At 40.0% G+C, this 23,970-nt stretch overlaps 4 protein-coding genes across 5 annotated transcripts; 2 read left to right on the top strand and 2 right to left on the bottom strand.

Annotated features, from left to right (window-relative positions):
* Positions 1 to 231: 231 nt before the first annotated feature.
* nuak2 (NUAK family, SNF1-like kinase, 2) lies at positions 232 to 10,489 on the top strand. The gene is made up of 6 exons (XM_031287520.2): positions 232 to 760; positions 5,091 to 5,211; positions 5,751 to 5,902; positions 6,986 to 7,051; positions 7,371 to 7,623; positions 7,760 to 10,489. The coding sequence occupies exons 1-6, from the start codon at positions 524 to 526 to the stop codon at positions 8,803 to 8,805; spliced, it is 1,875 nt and encodes a 624-aa protein (XP_031143380.1). The 5' UTR covers positions 232 to 523; the 3' UTR covers positions 8,806 to 10,489.
* A 291-nt stretch (positions 10,490 to 10,780) lies between these two features.
* ccnd3 (cyclin D3) lies at positions 10,781 to 14,300 on the bottom strand. The gene is made up of 5 exons (XM_031287582.2): positions 13,704 to 14,300; positions 13,413 to 13,628; positions 12,870 to 13,032; positions 11,882 to 12,024; positions 10,781 to 11,640 (listed from the first exon to the last, which is right to left on the bottom strand). Exons 1-5 carry the CDS (start codon positions 13,920 to 13,922, stop codon positions 11,443 to 11,445), a joined length of 939 nt encoding a protein of 312 aa, XP_031143442.1. The 5' UTR covers positions 13,923 to 14,300; the 3' UTR covers positions 10,781 to 11,442.
* Positions 14,301 to 14,680: 380 nt separating this feature from the next.
* bysl (bystin-like) lies at positions 14,681 to 20,507 on the bottom strand. Of its 2 annotated transcripts, XM_031287551.2 has the most exons (8): positions 20,186 to 20,507; positions 19,581 to 19,737; positions 19,314 to 19,452; positions 19,070 to 19,203; positions 18,825 to 18,985; positions 15,513 to 15,615; positions 14,975 to 15,332; positions 14,681 to 14,928 (listed from the first exon to the last, which is right to left on the bottom strand). In XM_031287551.2, the coding sequence occupies exons 1-7, from the start codon at positions 20,448 to 20,450 to the stop codon at positions 14,978 to 14,980; spliced, it is 1,314 nt and encodes a 437-aa protein (XP_031143411.1). In that variant the 5' UTR covers positions 20,451 to 20,507; the 3' UTR covers positions 14,681 to 14,928; positions 14,975 to 14,977. The 2 variants fall into 2 exon arrangements, with proteins under 2 accessions (XP_031143411.1, XP_031143410.1); XM_031287550.2 differs by having other exon boundaries at positions 14,681 to 15,332.
* Positions 20,508 to 20,705: 198 nt separating this feature from the next.
* On the top strand, positions 20,706 to 23,729 carry med20 (mediator complex subunit 20). The gene is made up of 4 exons (XM_031287603.2): positions 20,706 to 20,841; positions 21,144 to 21,289; positions 22,386 to 22,639; positions 22,725 to 23,729. The coding sequence occupies exons 1-4, from the start codon at positions 20,762 to 20,764 to the stop codon at positions 22,944 to 22,946; spliced, it is 702 nt and encodes a 233-aa protein (XP_031143463.1). The 5' UTR covers positions 20,706 to 20,761; the 3' UTR covers positions 22,947 to 23,729.
* Positions 23,730 to 23,970: the final 241 nt, after the last annotated feature.

Raw genomic sequence — 23,970 nt, 5'->3', positions numbered from 1 at the left:
CAGATTAGTAAACACAGTGTGCCTTTGGAACATTGGATGAATGGTTTGCAATTATGTAAGCACATAATGTAATCTGAAAACTGCTGCCCTGATTAAAAAAACAATGCAACTGATCTCAGTTGGTATTCTGTCTGTAATGGAGTGGAATGGATTTCATTTTTTTACCGGCACTGCCTGGTGTTACAAATCAAACGCTCCCCTGTGTACCTGAAACGCCCCTCGACTATTTGACGTGTCCGGCTGCTGGCTGAGATCCGCTCGTGTTGCAGCAGCACGCTGTTGTTAGCAGGTCTCAGCGCTACAGAGGAGACACTTTTTTGTGTCTGCAACATTTAGTTGTAGTAATCTGCTGCACCGTCGGAGGTGGAGAAGTTCATTACACTTTTATCTTAATTGTACCTGAGCATCTTTTGGAGCAACTATTGCTCCGACCACGACAGAGCTCCGTACAGAGGAATGAAAGTTAACGATAACTTACCTGCGTCCGAAAATACGCCGAAAAAGACAATAGTGTTGTGTCAGGATGGAGGGCTTACATTTTGCCCGTCTTTCGTCAAACCGTAGGCCGTCTGTGGGGTCATTTTCACCCGGTGAAAATGCTCCTGTCGGGAAAGCTCTGTCCCAGGTGACCGTGAAAAGACAAGCCGTGAAGAGACACCACCACAAACACAACCTGAAGCACAGGTACGAGTTTCTGGAGACCCTCGGGAAAGGAACCTATGGCAAAGTAAAGAAAGCCAAGGAAAGATCCGGTAGACTGGTAAGGACTGATATTTCTTCTTTTATCACTACTATGTGAGCCAGTTGTAATGCCTCTATCAACGATGCCCACATCTGCAGACTGCATTAGGCCTGTGTTTGCTCTACTGTCCCATCGGCCACTTGTTGTTTCGAGATAGAGAGCTATTTTTAGAAGACGTAACGTTACTGTCTGCACACAGGTAGTCAACATGGATTTTATCTACATTTACTATTCAGCATTGGCTTTACGTTTCTCCCTGTACATAATTGGCAAGCCTGAATTGTAAACTAATAAATGTGTTATTATGTCTGCTGCTGGTCTTTGTTAGTTGACAAACCAGCTTATATTTGCCTCAGGCTTCATTGTGTTTGTTTTTGGGGGGTTGCTCTTAGTTTTCTCTGTGTTTTCTGAACACTGCGTCCAGTCTGTGCATTTAAAGATCTCTGCATAAGCTGTTTTTAATGTATTGTGAATTGCAAACCATACATAACAAACTTTTTATTTTATTTATTATTTTATTCTGACACTCTGTTTGCTAACAGGGTTGGAAAGTACAGTGTTTAAGTCCTCTGTGTGAACTAAATTAAAAGGATATGGCACTCTATAATTATTAGTATTTTCACATCATGATACCAGTTACCACATAGCTGCGCTGTGTCCGATGTAAACATAATATCTTAAGTTATTTGTGGTGTATTAAAGTAGTTCATTTAACAACAAAAGCAGTACTTCTGTTTGAGGTCATCCAACGAAGACTAAAGCCAAAATTGATTCCTGTAAATCTGTCACAACACAAGATGTTTCACACAGTCGCCTCCTATTGGCATTAAGAGAATAAAGGAAAGGCGTTGCGTTGGAAAGACTGAGTGACTTTCTCTGCAGGGAATTTCAAACAGGAAAGTTAGGTAACTTTCTTTCTGTGATAAAGAAAGAGGGGGGGGACTGCAACTAGCCTTCCAGGTGGATTCCAGTTCCCTGTGACCTAATTTCCTAAGGGGAAATAGGAGGTATTTACAACAGACTGGACCGAGAGAAACCTTTAAAAGAGACATAGGAGTTGGCAAACAAATGTCTTTTGTTGAAAGATATTATTTCTCTATTGTGCATCCCAATAAGAATTTTATTTTATTAAACGTACACAAATAGATGATATATCTCTTTGAATTATAGTAGCCTTGTCTTTATGACACATCGGTACACTTTATAGAATACTTCATGGCCTATAAAATGGCCATAACGTCGAATCAACACCTTTCTAAAGCAGTTTCAACAAAACGAAACTATGTAACCTTCATGGAGGTTTACTGCATGGCTCTTGTATTAGACTGCATTCGGTCTAACTAGGTGTACCTAATAAACTGGCAACTGAGTGTATGTTTGTGTACACTTTCCAAACTGTTGTACACTTTTATAATTTGCGTTCTGCTAGATCATTTATTTTTGTTTCCATAACCTAATGTATCCTACATTTAATCAGGCAATGCAAATTATAGGCACATTATCAAAAACAAAAAGCACACCTAGAATGCAAATGCATTTGTTTTGCAAGGTGATACTTCCAGATATAGTGACACATCAAACAAAAACAGAAAAACAGATACCTGACCTAGAAGTGAACTTACTTCCAGTAAGTCTGACTCAGCTGCCAAGTCACGGTAGTCAGAAATGCTCTTTGTTAAAAGGTCATAGTTGTTATTAGTGAAATCGCTTAGAAGTCAAGGAAGTAAGAGTCAGGAATCCCCCTTCTGTACCTGCACTAAACAAGTAGTGATACAAGTCCAGCCTTGTCATTACACACCAATCTCTGCTCTTACACTGTCTGACATGACTTGCTGCACTTTGCTTTTATAGGATATGAGTTGGTGTCGGAAATTTCCCCCTGCAGGCAGCTTCCTGGTCATCATGCCTCTAACCCATGTTTAAATGTCAAAATACTGATTAGCCCAAATGTATGTTTGTGAATTCAGCAGTTAGCATATAATGGAAACAGGAGAAACATGAGTTTGCTTTGTTTTTGTCTATCTACCTTAGTATTGACAACACAATGGACAAAGATATGTAATTTGACACAGGGAGTGACCCAACACAAAGCATGGCTTCATCTTGCGTGCGATGTGGCACTACAGCTTTTCCCATTATCTCATGCATATGTTTGATTACATAACCCATTTAGGTGGGTTGTTTCAGCACACATCGATTGTAGGGTTGACCTCACACTCGGTGCATCACATGTATCTGTATCCTCAATTAAACACCTTGATTGGGTTGGACCAGCTATTCAGAAATCCATTATTAAATCCATTATTACTAAGTTTGTGGGGAAAGTCCTTCTTAAGTTCTTAGTGGCAACTAGCTAGTTTTAAACTTGTGATTTACTAAATGGGGTTGCACTATTAAAACCTAAGACATGTCTCAGCTCGTAAAGGTGTTGGTTGCTAGGAAACATTGGTAGTTGCAACCAACAATTATCTTCATTATCGAATGTTTTGGTCTATAAAACGTCCAAAAAAAACACAAATTAAAAGTTGAAAGATATTAAATTTACTGTCGTAAAGACAAAGAAAAGCAGAAAATCAAATGTCAAGTGAGAACCTGGAACTAGGAAATGTTTGGCACTTTTACTAGAAAAAAAATGACTTAAATGATTCCTAGGTTATCAGAGTAGTGGCTGATTCATTTTCTCTCAATCAATGAACTGATTTATTGTTTCAGCTCTAATCTGTAGTGCTGTTCAATCAAAATCAATCAACTATGTAAATAAGAAATCATCACAAACTTTTACTTCCATTAATAACATTCTTAGGGGTATCAAAACGTATATAAAACTTAACTGCCAATTCATGGACAAATACATTAGTAGTATTCATGAAGTTTAGAATGAGTGAGAAACATCCAATTAAGGTAATTTAGGTTAACGTTATTGACATTGTTATTTTATTTATTTATTTTTTTATGTAACATGTAATGTGTCAGGTCAGATGCCATTTTTGCTCTTCGCTCCAAACGGGTCACAAATATTATAAGCTAACGTTAGGTTCGTCAGTTGGCTCAGTTAGCTACGCAACAGCTACACCTGAAACTGTTTTTAAGGTGTGAAAGTATGGTTTTGTTGGTACAGGAATTCAGTGTTAAATATCAAATATTTTAACCTCAGTGACTATTGCGTGGAACAAACTGACAGTAACAAAAACCGCGCACACACAGATAACCACACACGGGTGTGAACTCATCATGGGTGCGAGTTCAGCCCGTCTGAAAGCTATGCAAACAAATGCATGAAACCACAGTTTCCCAGAGTCAAGAAAAAGGTCTTTGTGTTGTGAATACATTGCTGACCCGCAGGAGCAGTGAGGCCAGACAGTGACTCATGATGGGAGACAGTTGTGTTTTGAAAGATATGACAAGTCGCTGCTTTACTCACTTCCCCTGAGTCTGTAACCTTGATCGTTAGAAAGGAGAGGAAACAAGGACACCCCACCACCAGTGCCCCTCTGGTGCCTCATGACACCCTTCAACATTGGGGTAGACTGATGACGCACTCAGTGCACAGAGGAATCTCAGGCATCTGAGTTTCAAACATAAAGACAGACTTTTCAAAAGCTTGCATGTGATATGTCCCCAACAGATCCTATTCAGATTTAAATTTCCTTATTCTTTGAGTCTCACAGACAATAGATTTCTTTACAGCAGACAATACTTGACCCAGCGTTCCTTCTGCCTCGTTAGAAATAACATAGCAGAGTTTTCGGTTCACTGTCCATTGTTCCTCTCAGAAAAGGACAAGCTTCAGATGGAAGGCAATTCTTAATAAATAACTTATTTGTTAAGGTTAGTTTTTTAATTTGTTCTGCTAAATAGATGGGCCTAATCCATTGCATTAATTTACTGACCTGTATTGCCATAGCAGTGCATCTGCTGACCATTGAATTAATGTTTTCTTTGAGCAAGATTATGTAACTCTTGAAACCATAAAATACACATTCTTCTTAAAAAATTAAAAGTTGGATTAATTAGCAATAAAACCCACCTTTTTGTACATTTCAATACCTTTTTTTTAAGGGGTTTGTTGCTGCAGCCTTACTTGGTCTGGTATGATTAGTAGCCTATGTTGGCTAATGTGGTCCTTTTTACACGGTTATAATATGAACCATTTTCAAGTAGCCACAGTCTGCTGTTCATTAAATGTTACACCACTACTTTAAAGTAACTATTTGACTCTCCTAACAACTGTAAAACTGTATTTTATTGATTAGTCTCTGGGATCAATCTGACTCGGATCTTACTTTTCTAATAATTATGCAAAGTAAAATTTCAGTCAAAGTCAAATATTATTTTTCTTTTTTTTAAGGTTGCCATAAAGTCGATCAGAAAGGAAAAGATCAAGGATGAGCAAGACCTGGTTCATATTCGCAGGGAAATTGAGATCATGTCCTCACTCTGCCAACCGCACATCATCACCATATATGAAGGTACAGTATTCAAAAATGTTGTGCTCTTTTTCGTGTGTTTGGGTTTAGATTCATTCACCTTTCAGAACCCAAATGCAGCGTGAAACATGATACCTGGAAAAAAGACATCCCTCAATCAGTCTCTGTTTGAGATTTAGAGTTTGGTCACGCAAGTCTTTTGTGCTGAAGACCGATGCAATGTTACATAATTGCTGATAACCCATCGCACCCCGTCAGCGCTGCAGCATCATGTGCAGAGCCCTGTGTCTTCCATTGTCCCTCACGCCTGATGAGATGGCCATCGTTCAGTGTTTGTCCACCTCAGTGCGTGTTTGTTTGCAATACAGTCATCATGGGGCCCTGTTTATCCTAATCAGTGAACTAGGGGTTGTACATGAAGATCTGTAATCTGTTTTAAATGCAGGCACGTCCTTATTTAAAACATGTTCAGGCTCGGCACAGTCCTGATAATCTAATTTCAGTTCCATTTGGGTGATTAGTTGGATATGAAACCCCTTTAATAGCCTAAAAGGAGTTCTTGTATGTTTTTTATCTTTCAGTATTTGAGAACAAAGATAAAATTGTGATTGTGATGGAGTACGCCAGCCGAGGAGACCTGTACGACTACATCTGTGACAAGAGGAACATCTCTGAACAGGAGGCCAGGCACTTCTTCAGACAAATTGTATCAGCTGTGCACTACTGCCATCAGGTAAGGCAGTCTGTCTCAATCCAATGCTTTCATACAGAACATGTAAAGTTGTTTATAAACAAATAGTTTTTTATAATCATGGGAAGCTTATCAATATGTGTGCATATGCTATGGTAGAGTATCGCAGCCCTCATCAAGCATATGCCGTATATGGCAGAGCTCCAATCAGACTAGCTGCTCCGCTTGTTTTTTTTCCCCAGGGCACCGGCACCCCCAAAGTTACATAATGGGCATTACTCACTGAGCCTGCCGATCTGAACAGGGAGGCTGTGAGAACGATGCAGGGGGAAATGAACAGTTGGTCTGTAGAATGCTAGTATCAGGGCTAAAGGCCAGCCGTCCCAACACAGACACACACAAGCCTGGTCTCACACTGGTAATGAGGGTGTGATGGTGAAACAGAAGGGCTCTACACACACGCACATACACACAATCAGTTGTTGCTATGTAATCACAAACATTTACAGCACACTATATTTTAGTGTAGCTGTTCAGCACTTTGCAGAGCTTTTATACATGTTTGCTGGGCAGTATTTACAGAGTGAATGTCATATTCTGTGTTAACCATCTGTCTTATTTCACTTTTATTGAGTGCTGATGTCTGGTTAAATATTTCATTTTCCATGTTGGAAGCAGTCAGGAAAAGGCCATCTAAACACTTTTTTAATTGGTTATGTAAAGTACAGTGATGAATTCTAAAGTACTGCACGCAATAGTTTCTTCATGACTGCATCTTAACAATAACTGATTGCTACATAACACAACCTACAAACAATGCATCCATTGGTACAAGCAGTGTTCATACGTAAGAAGTAGTTGACCTGCATGTTTGAAAGCAAAACACATTCGAACTGTGCTTGAGCCAAAGGCATGCCCCCCTACAGAGTGCAGGACAATGAGGCATAGCTGACGTACCAGAAAAAAATCTTCACTCTGAAAAGAATGTGTTCTGACCCAGTAAAGACTAATCCTTTTTATATAATATAGACAACCTCCAGTGATGTGCCTGGGTGGAGAAATTATCGTTGTAAAAAATGTTATGCAAAAAAAACTGATTCTATTTTTTTTTTCTCTCTCTCTTAGAATGGAATAGTACACCGGGACCTGAAACTGGAGAATATTTTACTAGATAGCAACGGCAATGTTAAGGTATGCATATGGGACATGTTCCAACACACACACACATTCACACAGGGCTCATGGGCATAAAAGTCTGCAGTTTTAGGGTATTTGATTTTTGTAAGGGTTGGGATTATAAATAATATGAAAAAAATGTCATCACTTCTTGAACAAGTTCTTGTGAAGGAAGATTTCACTATGCAATCTTTAAAATCAGGAGTATGTGTTATGAATAATCAATGACTTATAGTGATGCGTATGGAAGAAGTTAGTTCTTTTCTACAGTAATCTGATGATGATATAACGGATAGGAGTGTTGCTCAGCTTTATGGTTACTTCGTTCTTGCAGATCGCAGACTTTGGGCTGTCAAACCTCTACCATGGTGATGAGTATCTTCAAACCTTTTGCGGCAGCCCTCTGTATGCTTCCCCAGAGATTGTCAATGGACGGCCATACCGTGGGCCAGAGGTTGACACTTGGTCTCTTGGTGTGCTGTTGTACACTATGATTCATGGCACCATGCCATTTGATGGGAACAACCACAAGGCATTGGTCCAACAGATAAGCACTGGAAACTATCGTAAACCCAAAAACCCCTCTGGTGAGACTTTCAGCTTAACTTTTTGTTGAAACATTACTTTGGTGTATATACTTTTTGCACTGTAGTTTATAACGTCATGGATTTTTGTAGTTAAACACAAAAATAAACATATTTTTCTTTTATTTCTTACTCTCAGATGCATGTGGGCTTATCCGTTGGATGCTGATGGTAAATCCTGAGCGCAGAGCCACGATAGAGGAGATTGCAGGACACTGGTGGCTCAACTGGGGCTACCAGCAGCCATTACTGGCTGAGACAAAGAGCAGTCCAGTAGAGCAGACCACTTCACCAGTCTCCCCATCAACATCACACCCTGCTGGGCTGGCTAGTGTGGCTAGTTGGCTGCGCCGTACATCCAGACCTTTACTGGAGAACGGCTCCAAGATGCGCTGCCTGCTCCGCTCACAGGGCAGCGGAGGGGATGTAGTCCGGCAGCGCTCACTGCGAAGGTCACGAAAGGAAAACAATGTCTCCCAGACCATTCATGAAGTAAGCACAGACAGTCGCCCCTCTAAGGGTATTTTAAAGAAACGCAACAGTGTGAAACAGAAGGCAATGACTGAAACCCCTGCTGTAGGTTCAGCGGAGCCCCAGAACATTTTGGGTTTGTCCGCACCAGCTAATGCTCCTTCAGCTGCACCGCTGCCTCGCAAAGGTATCCTAAAGAAGCCCACAGAGCAAGAGTCAGGGTACTATTCCTCTCCTGACAACAGTGACTCTGGCTGGGCACCACAAACTAAAGAGTGCCCTTCAGCACCAACCCATAGGAAAGGCATCTTGAAGCGCAATGGAAAGTTTTCCTCCGGTGGCCTGCAAGAGTTTGGCTCTCTGGACCAGCTGGCAGCTTCTTTACCCCACGGAGGCGCTAGGTCGAGACAGAATGGGGCCATCAGCGACGACAGCATTCTGTCTTCGGAGTCCTTTGACCAACTGGATCTGCCAGACCGCGTAGGTTCTCCAACACAAATGAATAAACCAGCCAAAGGTATCATGAGAGGATGTGTGTCTGCTGACAACCTGCTGGACATTAAAGAAGACGGGATCCTTCAGAATGGGTCGCTGAGGCCCTGGAACTGCTACGAGTCTGGAGTGGCCGACAGTGCCTTTTCTATCACCGACTGTGATAATGTAACAGAGGCTTACAAACAGGCCATGGTTATACGAGGCTCTGCAGCAAGCTGAAGCCTGGTAATTGGTAAAGAACACTGACTAAAGACTTATCATTCCGAATGTTTAACTGACCGCAAACTACTGAATACATGATAGCCAAAGTGCATGAAGTGAAATTACCAGCACACTGTAGTGACAACCATTTTGGCCAACTTCAGGAATTGCACAGTACCAAAAAGGCAGGAGGCTTCTTGTTAAACATCAGATTGTATTTTAGATGGTGTTTAGTAAATGTGTTTATAAATAGCCTGTGATTTTGAATTTGAGTAAAACAGTATTTTACAAAAATTAAGCTGCAGTTAATAGTTAAATGTCATTTCAAAGATCCTCAGGAGAAGAGAGCTGCTGTTGGTCAATAGGAAGCTGTAATTTTCAACATGAGGGCTTACTATCAAAGTGTAGTTAATGCAAAAAGTCCAACCAAAACACTGGTCTTCAAAGTCAAGTTTGTTTAACATTTTTCTCAGTGATAATAAACTAAGAAACTGACATTTACAGTCACAATAGGACTGTTGCTCGATGATTATTTAAGCCACAAAGTCAGTGCCTTTTAGTGTCGACAGGACATTTTGAGAAAGTGTTTGACTTAACAGCTCTGTTGGATTCTAGCTGTGTGATTTAGATGATCATCTCTCAACCGTATGTGTATCTAAGAGAACAGCAGTAACACACAGGTTCATTGTTTTGGGTTTAGGGTATACTACAGATTTTACTGTGCTTGAGGATATGGGGGAAAATGACATTTCATGGATACCAAAGAGCAAATTTGCTAATGTCATTGGACTTTTTTGTTTCTTTATTTAAAGCACCAGCAAAAAGTGCCAAGAGGATGTATGTTTGTAATAGGGACTTCAGATCTGAAAGAGCTTTTTATTTTTATTTTTTATTGTTGTCTTGCTCTTGAAATGACTCGTTATTTTGGATAATGACTTGAAAAATAATCATGACATATGATGCACATCATGCGTAACCAGTAGAACCTGGTGCACAGGTGGCCATTCACTGTGTGTGAAGGTGGCAGTTTGACAGCAAAGGTGTGGCTCATTCAGTCACACCATTGTTTTTTTTCAAGGTCACAGATTTAGGAAAACGGTAACGTGTGTTTAAAAGTGAAACCTTAAGCCCTAGCTAACTACTATATGCTGTGTAAAATGTGTAACCTTTCAACTGAAGATTCCAGATCAGTCATGGAGCTCAGGTGTACTGAATTTGGGGTGGTATAGTATTTGCATAAAGCTGGATTAGAAGTGCAGCCATTTAACTGTCAAAAAAGTAAAAGTTTTATCCTGGTGACTCAAACGGTAAAACTAACTTGAATACCAGGTTTAAAAGTAAAATCATGAATTATGCATGCTGATGATGATCATTGATTAAGCTTGACAGGATATCTGGTTTCTACTTCTGCTTTATTAAATACCTCCTGGTAATCGGAGGAATGTCCACCATTGCGTTTGTTTCTGTATGAAATGTCATGCTGCACACTGGAGTTACTTAATTAGATTGACATGCTGGCATTAAATTAGAACATCAAGCCAGCGCCTGGAAGGGCACTTCATCAGACCATCGCAACCTGATGACCATACAATTTATTTATCAGCTATCGTTGAAGTATTGAGCTCTGGTAATAGAAATTGCACAAGGCAGTACCCAGAGGCTGCAAAACCATGCTATTGTTCAGAAACTGGAATTGTAAAAACTGTTTTGTCAGTTATTTATGGTTAATCTTTCTCAACACTATAAGGCTCATCTGGAATTTAACGCCTATGCAATAGTCAACTAGGTATTGCCTAATTTCAACTGGAAGTTTTTGTTATTCATTTCTAATCTGTCACAGGCAACTGATCACTTGTTATTGCAGTGTGACAGAGGAAGACGGGCCTAAGATGGCGTGTTTCATTTTTTTTGTACATTAGAGTGCATTTCATCACATCATGGTCATGTTTTTCTCAGCCCCTTTGTCCAAGATGTTGCAGGCTCTGCTTATATATTTTTTTTCTTTAACAGCAACAAAAAACAATGTTTGCCAAAGTTACTGGGCTTATCATGTATAAGACTGTGTAATCTGCCATGCTGTTATGACCAGGATGAAAAAATAAATTTAAAAAAACAGAACTCAAGTGCTGGTTAATGTCGTCAGTGACCTACATACAAGTGTTTTGTGTTGTCTTTTATGTCATTACAGTATTGATTTCTAGCCACAAAGGAATTCATTACTCTTTTGAAACCATGCAGAAACATCTATTCAAACTTATCGAAACTGTCCAGATAAAAACCTTACCGTAAGTGCTAATATATACGAATACATATGAATAGAGGATATTACATTTAAAATGTGCAAACATTGCTATTAGGATTCAGTGCAATTCAACTGTCAATATCACAAAAACGTTAATGTATCATGAATCCGAAATATTCCATCTTTAAAAGCTGCTTTAGCAATTGCAAAAGTATTTTAAAACGAGCAGCAACAGGTTGGACAAACAAATCTTAAACAGTGACAGCTCTTCACGTCACAGAGGGATCTCCAAAACAATCAACTTGCAAAGAACAATTAAGATTAAGGAGAAATGGCCTTAAGACACATTTCGCCTGGTATTTAGACTTCTTGTTGCGCTTCATGGCAGTGAATTTACAATTCATTCTAGCCATTCATGTCAGGGTGGAGTGCTTTAGCTTGATTTCCTGGGGTGATGCCACTGGTGTCAATACAACATCCTGAAAGTCAGCAGGGGTGTAGCTGATCTCTGAGCTGTGAGCTCCTGATCTGCAAACACTAGCCTGGAAACAAGAGGGCAGGCTGAGCTCCAACACACTCCCTAGCTGGTCATAGCAGAGAATGACAGTGCTCTGTTCAGGGTCAGATTAAAAGACAAACAACCATAAGTTCATCAGACTTTTTCTATTGGATCTTGACTAATGCTACATGTGCATGGTTGCTCTTCTCAACATACATCTAACAGTGTGTTTGTACTTTTTCTCAAGATGATTGTCCTTTCTAAAATGATCACAAACATGCCAGTCAATGTTGACAATAGGGCAAAGTCAAAAGAGAAATTATCTAAAAATGTTAGTTAAACATTACCCTTACCAGATCAATGACCAAAAGGTTGGCCAAAAACGTCATCACTGAATCAGAGGAGACAGCAGTGTCCACCAACTTCAGCCTCTGCGTGGCAATGCTCACGCAGGCACATGCAACAGTGGAGGGCAAGAACACTGAAAACCTGCAGTCTGACAATAAGAAAGAAAGATTACTTTTTACTTACTAAAAAATTAATTTCCTAATTAAGATGGACACTTGGAGAAGTAGTTCGCTTAAAGTTCTTGTAGACTATTGCAACAGTGAGAAAGTCAGTAAAGGTTAGATGTAGACAATTAAACGGATGCCACCATTATAGACACACCCTGATAGACAAAAGCAAGTACTCAAAAGCAGACATTTCCCAAAACCATATCATCTGATACAATATCCTAATTGCTACAGGCAGGAGAGACACGCTGAGACAAAAAGAGACATTCAATCCACACTCAGACGCCTTTTTGAATGGGATACAATGTCGGAAGCCAGGAATTGTCTTAATTTTATGGGCTGTAATGTCATAGTCTGTCTAAAACAACATTAACTGACTGTAACCCTATGCCCTTTTGCTTCAGGCAGCACCACAGAGATTCGTGGGAAATCAGCCAGCTGAATAGTCTGACGCAGGTCTTTCACAGCAGACAATACAGGATTACACAAACTCAGCTCTCTGTTTCCAAAATGAACTGCTGACACATCGTAATCAAAGTTATGGCTGCTTTGTGTCCACTGTTCACCACGTGGAAAGTCAATTAATTCCACTGTTACATTTACCACAGATTAAATCACAAGGGATATAAAGCAGCTGATTTTAATTGCACTGGAGTGATACAACTGCCTTACAATTGAGCATAGAAAAGATTTAACATAAGGAAAAAAAATAGGGTAAAACATGTCTTTTTACATACTTTTATCAACTGCTGATGCTTATTTTCTGCTGTATTTTATTTGGGGGGAAAAACATGTTGTGTGTTGTTAATTCAGTTATGTAACTTACCAGTGGCTGCCACAGCAATGTAAGAGTGAACATGCCTGCGCATGTTAGGAAGGTGGTGGGGCCGAACAAAGGGGAGAGCATGAAGGACTGGCTCCAGGAAGTCAGAGGGTACCACAGATGCCAGACACCAGTCTAACCTGGACACCACAGCCACCTCCCACTGCTGCAACACACACATTCATCTAACCAGTCCACCATCAAAATGCCACTGCATGAAAAAGTTTAATTATGAACCCTTAAAATGAAGCTATCTAGCCATCTGAGGGAACTGTCCTTCCTGGACAGTGAAATTAATTGTACATTTGTGTATGACCCAATGTTTTTGGGATACCTGGTGACTGGTAGGTCTGAACATTTATTTAAAGCCCCATATTATTGCTCAATGGTGGTTAAATTAGTTGTGACTGTTACTACATTGTTAATGGGGAGATGTACAGTAGTAGAACGAGTGCACGTTGCTATCTTTAAACTCCACTTCCTGAATATCTGCACTTCGTATAATCCCAAATACAATGTGTAGTTTCTATAAAAAAATAAAGTTACCAGAATGTCTGAGACTGAAATTGAGTTGTCTGTGTAGATACAAAGCTTGCTGGCAGTCAGATGGACAGTCTCTCTCATTTTGGAGGCCAGGAACATGCAAACACAACCTAAAAGCTGCAGGTTTAACTTTTCAATGGCGAAATGGCTCAGGTAGCAGTCCAGGTAATGCGCTGCCAGTGGAAACACCTCCTCTTCACATTTCTGCTCCTCACACACCTGCAAAAGAGTCATACGTTAGCTATATTTTAAGTCAGCTAACGATATGTATATACGTTTGACTGATTTGCATACCTGAAACATCCATACTGCCAGTATCCTCCGCATGTGTGGCTGGATGTCTGTCTGGACTATACCAAAGTAAGGAGACACCCGGCAGGTCTTCTCCAGGGCCGTCAGGTTGTGCAGTGTTCTGAGGTCACTGGTCACGGGATGGTCGCTGCCCGCCCGGAGAACCACACCATGCCCCGTTTCACCGGCATTTATATCTCCGGATGCACTAAAGCCGTCCATCCTCACAAAGATCCATTCGACGAAGTTATAGAGAGTAGCATTCAGTATGGCTTCGACTGATCATTAAGATATATACCGTATTTATAACGTTATGCCGTTAAGCTAGCTAGCGGTTAACCGTGATTTTAGTTAGCTAATGTTGGCTAGCTGTGCTAGCTACCTCTCATGTAAAGTTCACAAACCGCCACCTTGTTTTAAGGCGTCCTTATAAACAGCTCAACTGGGCGTCAGATTTGCATTTTACAGAACAATTGATCAATTCCATCCTGGTCTATTAGAAAAATCTCAAATTTGTCAAAACTGTGAACCTAATGATGTAGGATCCGCGGCTATGTGACCTCAGGTCATCGAAGCCTGAACCGGTCAATGTAACATAAGCCTAAACATGTATTTTCTGATTGTCAACTAACTAGGATAATGATTTTGATTTTGGGAAAGTTATATTTAAACGCAACAGTAATTTATTGGTTTTTATTACCATAATTTTTAAGGGTAAATTTCACATTAAACATTACAATTATGTAATAGTTAACTTTATTTTAGAAATCGACTATTTGCTAAATATTTTTGCCATTATTGTTTAATAGTAGTAATTTTATTACTAATGTAATGTATTAAAAATGTTTGTGTGTTAAATGAATGAATGATGAATGAGTCTGTATGTTTGCGGATACAATTTAACACAGAAACTGAACACAAAAAAACAAAATTGACAGGTCAGAGACGGCTAAATATGTTCCAAAAAATATTTAGACAGCTAAATATGTCACAACAGTATCCAATTTTATTTCCTGTTTGAAGATACTAAGGCAGGTAAAGTAAATATCAGATTCCTGATATGAAATAACAACATCTACATCACTACTGATGTGCATTTTTAAATGTGCAAACTCATCCAAGCAGGGGACAGAATTGTGGCTCTTAAGACACTGTAATGAGACACAGTCATTTTTAATCTGTCCTTAATGAAGTTAGATTTAACACAATTTTCTTCATGCTGAAGAAACCATTAATCATTTGCATCCGAGGAGGAAGCGCCAGACCAGACTGAATCCTCAGTCCATTTCAACTGTAACAGGGAGCCCAATTTCAAGATCCCTGGACTCTGAGTTTTGCAGTTCTCTGCGAATCTCTGCAGAGATCTGAGGGTGTGTTTGTATCTTGAGCAGCTCCAGCAGTGCTGTCTTCTGTTCGGAGGCCAGGTCAGCCTTGTAGCGCTGAGCCATGGTGAGTAAACTCTGATGCCACAGCACAGGAAGCACACGTTTTTCATTGCGGAAGGACAGGAAGTGGGCCACCAAGGCATCTAGGACACGGAAAGGCAGGGCGTATTTCTTGTCAAGCAAGAGGCGCAGAAAAATGCTGTTGGCACCGTTGTACTCCATCTCTGCCAACTTCAGCATTGCAGCGCTGAAAGACAAGAACAATTTTGATTGTTATACAACCTTCCATGTTATGCAACCTTGACCTCACTTATCTTGCCAACATCACACAATAAAAAGTATTCAAGGACACCTTGCTGAATCCTACATCTAACGATAAGATGCTGACATGTGTCTGCAGGTGTGTGTCAGTGAAAGGAAACATTACCTAGAATGGAGCACAGGGATTGAGCACTTTGTGAGTATGCTTCCGATGATGATGGCTTCCCTCAGAGTACATGTACCAGATTCACACAGAGGAATCAGTATACCTGTGTGACAAAAGAGGCACAAAATATTGAAAGATTACTCCAGCACTTCCATAAGGAGGGAAACCTGCAAGAGACAGATGCAGACGAGGCCGTGATAAACCTGACTTAAAGCAGCCATATTATGCTCATTTTCAGGTTCATATTGTATTTTAAGGTTGTACCAGAATAGGTTTACATGGTTTAATTTTCAAAAAACACCATATTTTTGTTGTACTGCAGTGCTCTCTCTCACTGCTGCAGCTCCTCTTTTCAGCTGGTCTCTGTTTTAGCTACAGAGTGAGACCTCTTTTCTTCTTCTTCTGTACTATCTTTGATTGCACTGCACATGCCCAGTAGCTCAGATGTAGATCATGTCAGCTAGCTAGCTCCATAGACAGTAAAAGAAAGGCTGTTTCTACAACTTCAGTCAGTTACAAGGCAGGATTAGCTGGGAGACTTCTAAATGAGGGCGCACATGTAAGTAGTTCTTTTGTAGATTATGGTGAACTTGTGTGTGTTCTAGCAGTGCTTTGCTATTGAGAACGAGGTAGCATGCTAGCGTTAGCATTAGCGTTAGCATGCTAACGCTAACGCTACGAGCTAATGGTTGCGGTTAGCCTGCTCGTTTCGGCTTGTGATGTCACAAGCCGTGCCGATTTTGAACAGCTCACCCAGAGACTGAAGTCAGGACACATTCAGAAACCGTATCTCACTCTAAACAGCATGGATGGATTTTTTTCAAAGTTTGTATGTGTGTGGAAGCACCAGAGACACAAAAGAACACCCTAAATCCCAGAAAAAGTGATTTTTTCATAATATGGGCACTTTAAAGCTACAATGGATCCCACACTTCCAATAATACAAGTCAAAAGCATCTTCAGTTATGCCGTCTTCACATCATATGGGATGTATGGGAGAGATGATTCCCATGTTTACAACTTGGGAACAGTGACGTCATCGGATAACTCAACATATTGTGGCCGTGTGAGAGTTAAAAATACTGTGCATTAACAATATAACACTTTGGCTGGGTTGCACCAACAAGGATTCATTTTTAAACCCGATTATGAAACGGGTAGCTCAAACCAAGCAATCTGATTGGTTCATAGCTGTGATATAATAACCACATACAATGGCAATGACATCTAATTCCTTTGCACAACAAGTATCACTCAGCGTCTGAGGAAATAAAAAACGTTAGACTGACAGATAGCTGGTGCCACGGAGGGAAGCCGTTGATCTGCACACTAACTGCCATAACACAGAGCTGGTTAAAAATCGGCAAAGTATACCTTTAGGTACACGCTATATAGAATAGTGAATATGTTCAACGCTTTACCTTGCCATCAGCCAGCCCTTTCCGATGGGGAACTAAAGCGGTTAGCTATGCTCTCTTCAAAGCCACCAGACTCCTTTGACAAAAACTGTAATTGTCCCTTGCAGAAAACTAAAGTTGCTGTTCTACCGCTGTCACGATCAGTTACTTTATTTGTATTATTGTGTGCCTTTCTTTAGCGTAGAGCAAAATGAATAGTCTGTGCTAGCTGCCAGTTTAGGCTAACGTTGCCTGCGCTGTGTTCCATAGCAAACGCCTTGGTATGTGCAGGCAGCCAGCAGAGGGCCTATGTTATTGTGAACAACACGTCAGTCCAAACGCCTTCATCCATTAAATATGGGTTTAATCACCTTATTGACAGACTTTGACCAATGTGAAGGCATCCATGTTTGTTTCATTTTCAGGTACTTCTGTAATTCTATGCACCAAGTAAGATATATTGCAGCGTTCACAGATATACTATGACAGACTGGTCCTTTAATACAAAGGATTTAATACAATGCTGTTTTGCTTACAATAAGCTATCCTGATTCAAAAGCACACAGTCAAGACTGTGTCACTAGTGGTCATTAGTTCTCTCATTTACACTGTGTGGTATACAGTTTAGTGTATTTGTGAGCAACACTGCCATTTAGTGGTAGTGTCTCATACTGGTGGTTTTGTAAATATGGGTCACGTGATGTTTGGGGGTAAACAGTCACATTAAACTGGGACAGTTTATGAACACACAGGACCGACAGGATTAAAGAAAAAAAAAATAAAAAAATCAACAAACATTGACCAAACAAATTCTAGACATATGAAGGATGATTTGACCCAATTAATATTTGAGTGTGTTAATTACTAAGCTTCCAGAACCAATGGTGTTATTCACCCCGTGGACACCAACTAATCCTCCAACCGTGTCCTCAAAATAAAATTTCTAAATTTAGTGCTGAAATTAGAAACGGGACATGTACCAGAAAGCTTTTCTTCTTTGCAACAAGCTGTCAAATCCTCTCTTTCACTCACTTTACCCTCTTTTTATTTTCAAGGGTCACACATGACCAGAGCTTAGTGCAGCAATCACTGGGCATTTCATGAGACAGTAACTAGTAATGATGGCTACGATTTACGCAAAACATATCAGAACTAATTTACTTTAACACTATTTTGATTTTACTCTCAGCTTGCCCTCTACTACATCATTCATGTATTTAACATCCAAATGTAGTCTTTTGATAACAGATAGAAGAGTGGCACTAATGAATTCAGTCCTTAACAATTTAATACAAATGTTAAACAGAGCAAATTGTGAATTGTCAACACACTTTGTAGCTTTCAGGCACCTTCACATCGCTGTTGATCAAAAAACAAAATCTATCTGGTAATAATAATCAAAATTTGCACCCCGACTTGGAGATGCTAAAAATAGGTTATGTAACAGAGAATCAGGGTCAGAGAAATGCATTAGCATAACACTAGCATATCCTGTAAACCTTATTGTAAACTAAGATACTTTTCAGTCAGCAGTGATGTTAAGTGTGGTTAACTTAACGTTTAATAGACGAGAAAATAAAATCAATTAGGGCTGCAACTAACGATTTTAGTCACTATCGATTAATCTGCTGCTTACTTTCTTGAGTCGTTGATTTATGGTTTGGTCTATAAAACATCAGGAAACTGAAAAATGTTTTTTTAAATGAGAAATTTTAAATGAGAGAGAAAGACACAACAGGCAGGGTAGAAAGAGGGGATGAGATGCAGCAAAGGGCCCTGGGCCGGACTCAAACCCGGGCCGCTGCAGTAAGGACTCAGCTTTAATGGTACGTGCTTTACCTGGTGAGCTACCAGGGCGCCCGTTGTCTTCTCACTCTTAAAAAAGAAAAAAGAAATATCCATAAAATGGTCTCACCTTTAAACCATGCTCCTGGTTTGAACAAGGCCTTCTTCAGAGCACTGTAGAGATGAAAGTTAAGTCGCTTGTACTCTGCAATATCATCCCGTACTCGGGGCAGCAGCACCAAGTTGTAAAACCTCTGGGCCATTCGCTCTTTCAGATTGGACGAGAAGATTCTATAACAAAAGCATGAAAAATAAAATCATTGTACCATGTTAAAATATCTGCGGTACATACAGTACATAACTCTGGCGACTCACCTTGTTGCTTGGTACATGGCAGCTGCTGTCCAGGTCTCAGGCTCAGTCAAATAAAGAATCTGCTCCCAGTTTGAAAGTGCTGGGACTATTTTAAAAGCCTTTGGCAATTTACCGCTGCGATATTTTGACAGAACCTGAAGCAATAGAACAGAAATGACATTATATCATTTAACTGCTTACTAGGAGATCTTCACATTTACAATCAGGACACTTGCCTCACTTTAATACAACTGACGTAACTCACCTTATTGACACCTTTGTACACTTCTGTTACCCTCGGGTCAAGTTGGGGCATTGGACGCCCTGACACCTCTGACATCACTGTCCCTACCTCAGTCTGCTTCTCTGTAATCTTCTCCATGATAATATCAGCTAAGGTCCGTCTACAAAGAACACAAAGAGAAAACACAGCTAAGCATTTAAAGTAGAAATTTAGCTCATGGTGTGTGCCATTTGAATTAAATCTCTACAGCTTGTTTCAAGATAAAGCCAGCATTATGTTGCATCTTACCTCATCGGAGGGTTTTTATTCATGAACATTTCCATGGCCTTCTCGTCATCCGGGTCCACAACGACTTCCGTGTCACACACAACATCGCCATCATCAGCACCTGCTTGTCCCAGCGCTGGCCACTCCTCATCGGAGTCTGCATCCTGAGTGTCAGGCCCTAAGATGTGATTATAAGACAAATATGGTTAATAAGATCTCGTAATGTACTGTTTAGAATGTGCACTTCATATTTAAGTGATGTTCCTTGATTAAGTCAATCATCTGAAGGAGCTTTACACTATCAAAAATATTCAACATGTACACTACAAATGATTTGTGTTTTTTCCTTTGATCAAAAATTACTGATTTATATATTTTTCCTTCACATAGTATTTTTTTAGTATGTAACGTTAAAATATAATTAATGCTGAACATTTAAACAACATATAACTCACAAGAGTGTGAACTTTCCCCATTAACTACATTCTTATAGACTAGTCTAGTCCGGTCACACCAGACTCCATTCAAATACTCGTCAATTGAATGCATTTCATGTAAAACATTAAAAGAGATTTTCAACAATGCGGATGCAGTTCATCTTGAGGAGGACAGAGCTCCAACATTACCGAGAACAGTGACTGGTGTTTTCTTCTTTTCTGGTGCCAGTCCGTATTCGGTCTGAAGCTCCTCTTGCTGAATTCGTGCCTGATGTAAGATCTTCCGCGACAGACGCTCGTCTACGTACTTGTCTTCGTTTTCTGCCCGGCTGTCTCTACTCTTCATCCGGCCTCGGGCTCGCACCGTGTCCGCCTGCATGATCTGGTCAGCCAGCGCCACCGCTCCTCCGCTCGTCTCTCCTCCTCCGCCTTTGGATCGCTTCACTTTCGGCATCGCTGTAGTTTGACAGAAGTTGCTACAATATTGGCGTTTTTGTCGTTGGTGCGTGCTACCTAAAGTCTAGAATTAACAAGTACTGTAAACAGTCACTCGTTCAACACGTGCGGATGTCCATTACATGGGGGAAGTGACGTAATGTACGTCACGTAACATCGAAACGTCTTTAACCTAGCAAGAATGCAGTCATCTTAGCTGTTTTTGTTGGCACTGTTTATTGTCGACGTTATATGAATATCAAGCATAGTGAACTGTCAGGAATGCTTATTGGCTGTAAAATCTTAAATACTCTTATTTAACTTTACCGGATGGATAACTTTTCACCCGGAAGTATTCAACCGAAAGCCAAGAAAACATTTGGAGGCAAAACATCAATGGGGGTCACTTGGTGAGATGACTACTTTATGGTTTTAGCTATATGAAAAATGTTAACGATGTTTGAAATACTATGTCCTTAATTCACATATATATTACATATTCAGTTTCCCGCCTCAACCATCGCACATACCTTTTGTCACTTGGCAGCGCTTCATCGCTCACTTTCATTCACACCGATCTGCAAAACAGGGAGCAGTTCTTGTTTAGTTCTTAATGAACATAAAAAGCAGGTGTTACTTGACTACTCAGTCCTTCCTTACAGATTACGCTGGTGTTTTATAACATGATGTGGTGCTTCTTTTTCCCCTGCAGTGTGTGCCAGGTGCCTGTGGCAGAGGGGAAGAGTGTGCAGCAGACAGTGGATACCTTGCACAAGAAACTGGAGCAGCTGGGTGCTGTGAAGCAGGGCAGCTTCTGGGTAGACTGTGAGACATACCATCCAACAGGAAATGTCAGCGGTAATATTTAATTCTATACTTTTTCTTTGAGTATCAGATTTAACCTAATTGATCTGCTAGATTGTGTAAGAACATTAGAAGACAGTAAATATTGATATGACTGTAGCATTACTCTCACCCTCATTGTACTTAGGAGCGATAAGGGATATTATTGCGATTTAGTATTGCACTTCTGTGCAGTCCAAGCAGCTGAAGCCAAGAGATCCTGACTTTTAGTCCATAATATTGCTAAAAAAAAATCCAGAATCCTGTGGCCGGGTTGGTTCAGTGGGTAGAGCAGGCGCACATATATTTATAGGTTTATGCCTCGATGCAGAGGTCCAGGGTTCGACTCCGACCTGTGACGATTTCCTGCATGTCTTCCCCCTTTCTCACCTGTCCTGTCCGTTAAAGTTCCAAACCCAAAAAAAAATTGTAAAAAAAACACAGAATCCTATATTCCCCACAATGCCACTCAATAGCGACATTCTTTTGACTCTCCCTGCCTGATAAAGTCTCACATCTTTCAAAGTCCTCTCTTTAATGCCATCAATTTGTAACACAGGGTTTCCGTACGTCTCAAGCCCAAGGTGGGTTGGTTATTTTCTCTTTAGAAAGCCCCCTCCAGAGCAAAGGATGTTATACAAATGGTTAAAATAGATGGAGTGCTAATATCTATACCAAAATGAAATAATTATCCCTTAAATACGGAGACCCTGCATTCAAGAATAATATTTACAGCATATATGTGTAAGAAATAGTGAAAGAATGTTTTTTCACTTTCTTATAGTACTAGTATATAGTATTATTGTAAGAAGGTGTTTTAAACTGTAACAATTAATCATATAATAGTTTGTTGTATTTTTGCATGGAAAGCCTTATCCTGTAAGTAACTGCTCTAAGGTAATCAGATAAATGTAATGGCATAGAAATAAAAATAGAAATTACAACATGTACAAATTGCATTGTGATAAAGTAAAGCTATCTCACAAAGTGAAAATATTTAGTATAGTGCCAATACATCTGATACTACTACAAACTGAATAAACTTCTTTACAAACTGAATAAACTTCTTTACTTGACACCTCTGACAGCCAGTCTCTTCCGTCTGTTACAGGTCAGCCCTCCAAGCTCTTATATGTGATGCACAATTCTGAAACTCCTCTGAGCTGCATTGCTCTGTTTGAAGGCGGGCCGTGCCTGATAGCTGACACAAACTTTGACGTTCTCATGGTGAAGCTAAAAAGTCACTTCCAAAATGCCAAGGCGCACAAGGTGGAGTGTCGTGGTTCTAGATACCGCTACTGTGACTTCTTAATAAAAGTTGGTACTGTGACAATGAGCTCCAGTGCCAGAGGGATATCAGTAGAGGTATGTAGCTAAATAAATATTATTTTAAGTGGAAACATGACATTTTCCCAATGTGACTGCATTAACTCTTTGTGTGTTTCCTCAGGTGGAGTACTGCCCTTGTGTGGTTCCAGGGGACTGCTGGAATCTCACAAAGGAATTCATGCAGTCCTTTCTTGGCCCCAGCGTCCCCGAACTGCCGTCTGTCTTTGCTGCCAAGCCTGAAGGACTCTTCGCACCATCAGACTGCGTTGACACAATGACTCAATACTTGGAGTTGTTCAACAAACTTCGTAAAATGCAAATACCAGGAAGTAACGTGCGTTGAGTTGTCAGCGGCAATGGAGAGACATTTTCTTTGTTTGTATTGATGTTGCTTTAATTCTGGTCCAATGGATCAGCATGTTATCCAGGCATTTGTCAGAGCCTGGGGTTTTATATTTCCATTTCTGAAGCCTCAACATTGCATTACACCTATTTGATGAAAGCATCTTGTATTAAAGATACTTACTGAAAGGCTAGAGTAACTAGGACCTGTGTTTCTGACTAATTACTTCTAATGTCCTATTGCTGGGGTTGTAACTTTTTTTTGCTGAGTGTAAAATGACACATAATTGATCGTTTTTCTATTGGTTTATCTTATTAGATTTCCTGTAATGGGGCTATTGCTTTTCTATTGGGTTATCTTATTAGATTTCTTGCAATGGGTGATGGCTAAAGGCTTATGTTTAGTAAGTTAACGTTTTAAACAGGAAAAACCTTATTGAAGTATGAACAAGGACATCTGCATCTGTTCAGAGAACTGCAGATCTCAGTTCAATGGTGTATATTCGATAGCCTTTTTTGTGGTAGAGATTTTGACTTGGAGATATAAAATACAGGTAACATGAATGAAGTCACTGTTCAGTTTAAATTGCCTAGTAATAATACTAGTAAATAGTGATCAGCATGCACAACACATAGGTGCTACTAATAACCTACCATGACATATCAAAATGTCACATGTGAAAAAGAATGAATAAGATGTCAATCATGTCACAAGTCTGCGCACAACCACATAGTCCTGAGAATTTGTCTAATTAGGCAAAATAAAAAGCACCTGTGGGGCTGATTCGGGTATTTAAAATGCTGCTTTGACTTTAATACATTAATAATAAGACTAACTTTTACATAAAGTATGTTTACAATGTCTTGCTACTTCAACCCGTTTAATACTGTGTTAACTTGTATCACAATCATTTGCAGGATGAGAGGCCCCAAGTCAAAATTTTTAATCAGGTCCCTTCTTAATGACAACCTCAACACCAGATTCAGCTAATACTAACGTTAAAAGCTACACATCCTCTAATGCA

Source organism: Sander lucioperca, chromosome 6 (assembly GCF_008315115.2).
Source record: "Sander lucioperca isolate FBNREF2018 chromosome 6, SLUC_FBN_1.2, whole genome shotgun sequence".
In the NCBI taxonomy this organism is placed as follows: Eukaryota; Metazoa; Chordata; class Actinopteri; order Perciformes; family Percidae; genus Sander; species Sander lucioperca.
This window is presented reverse-complemented; position numbering and strand designations above follow the sequence as displayed.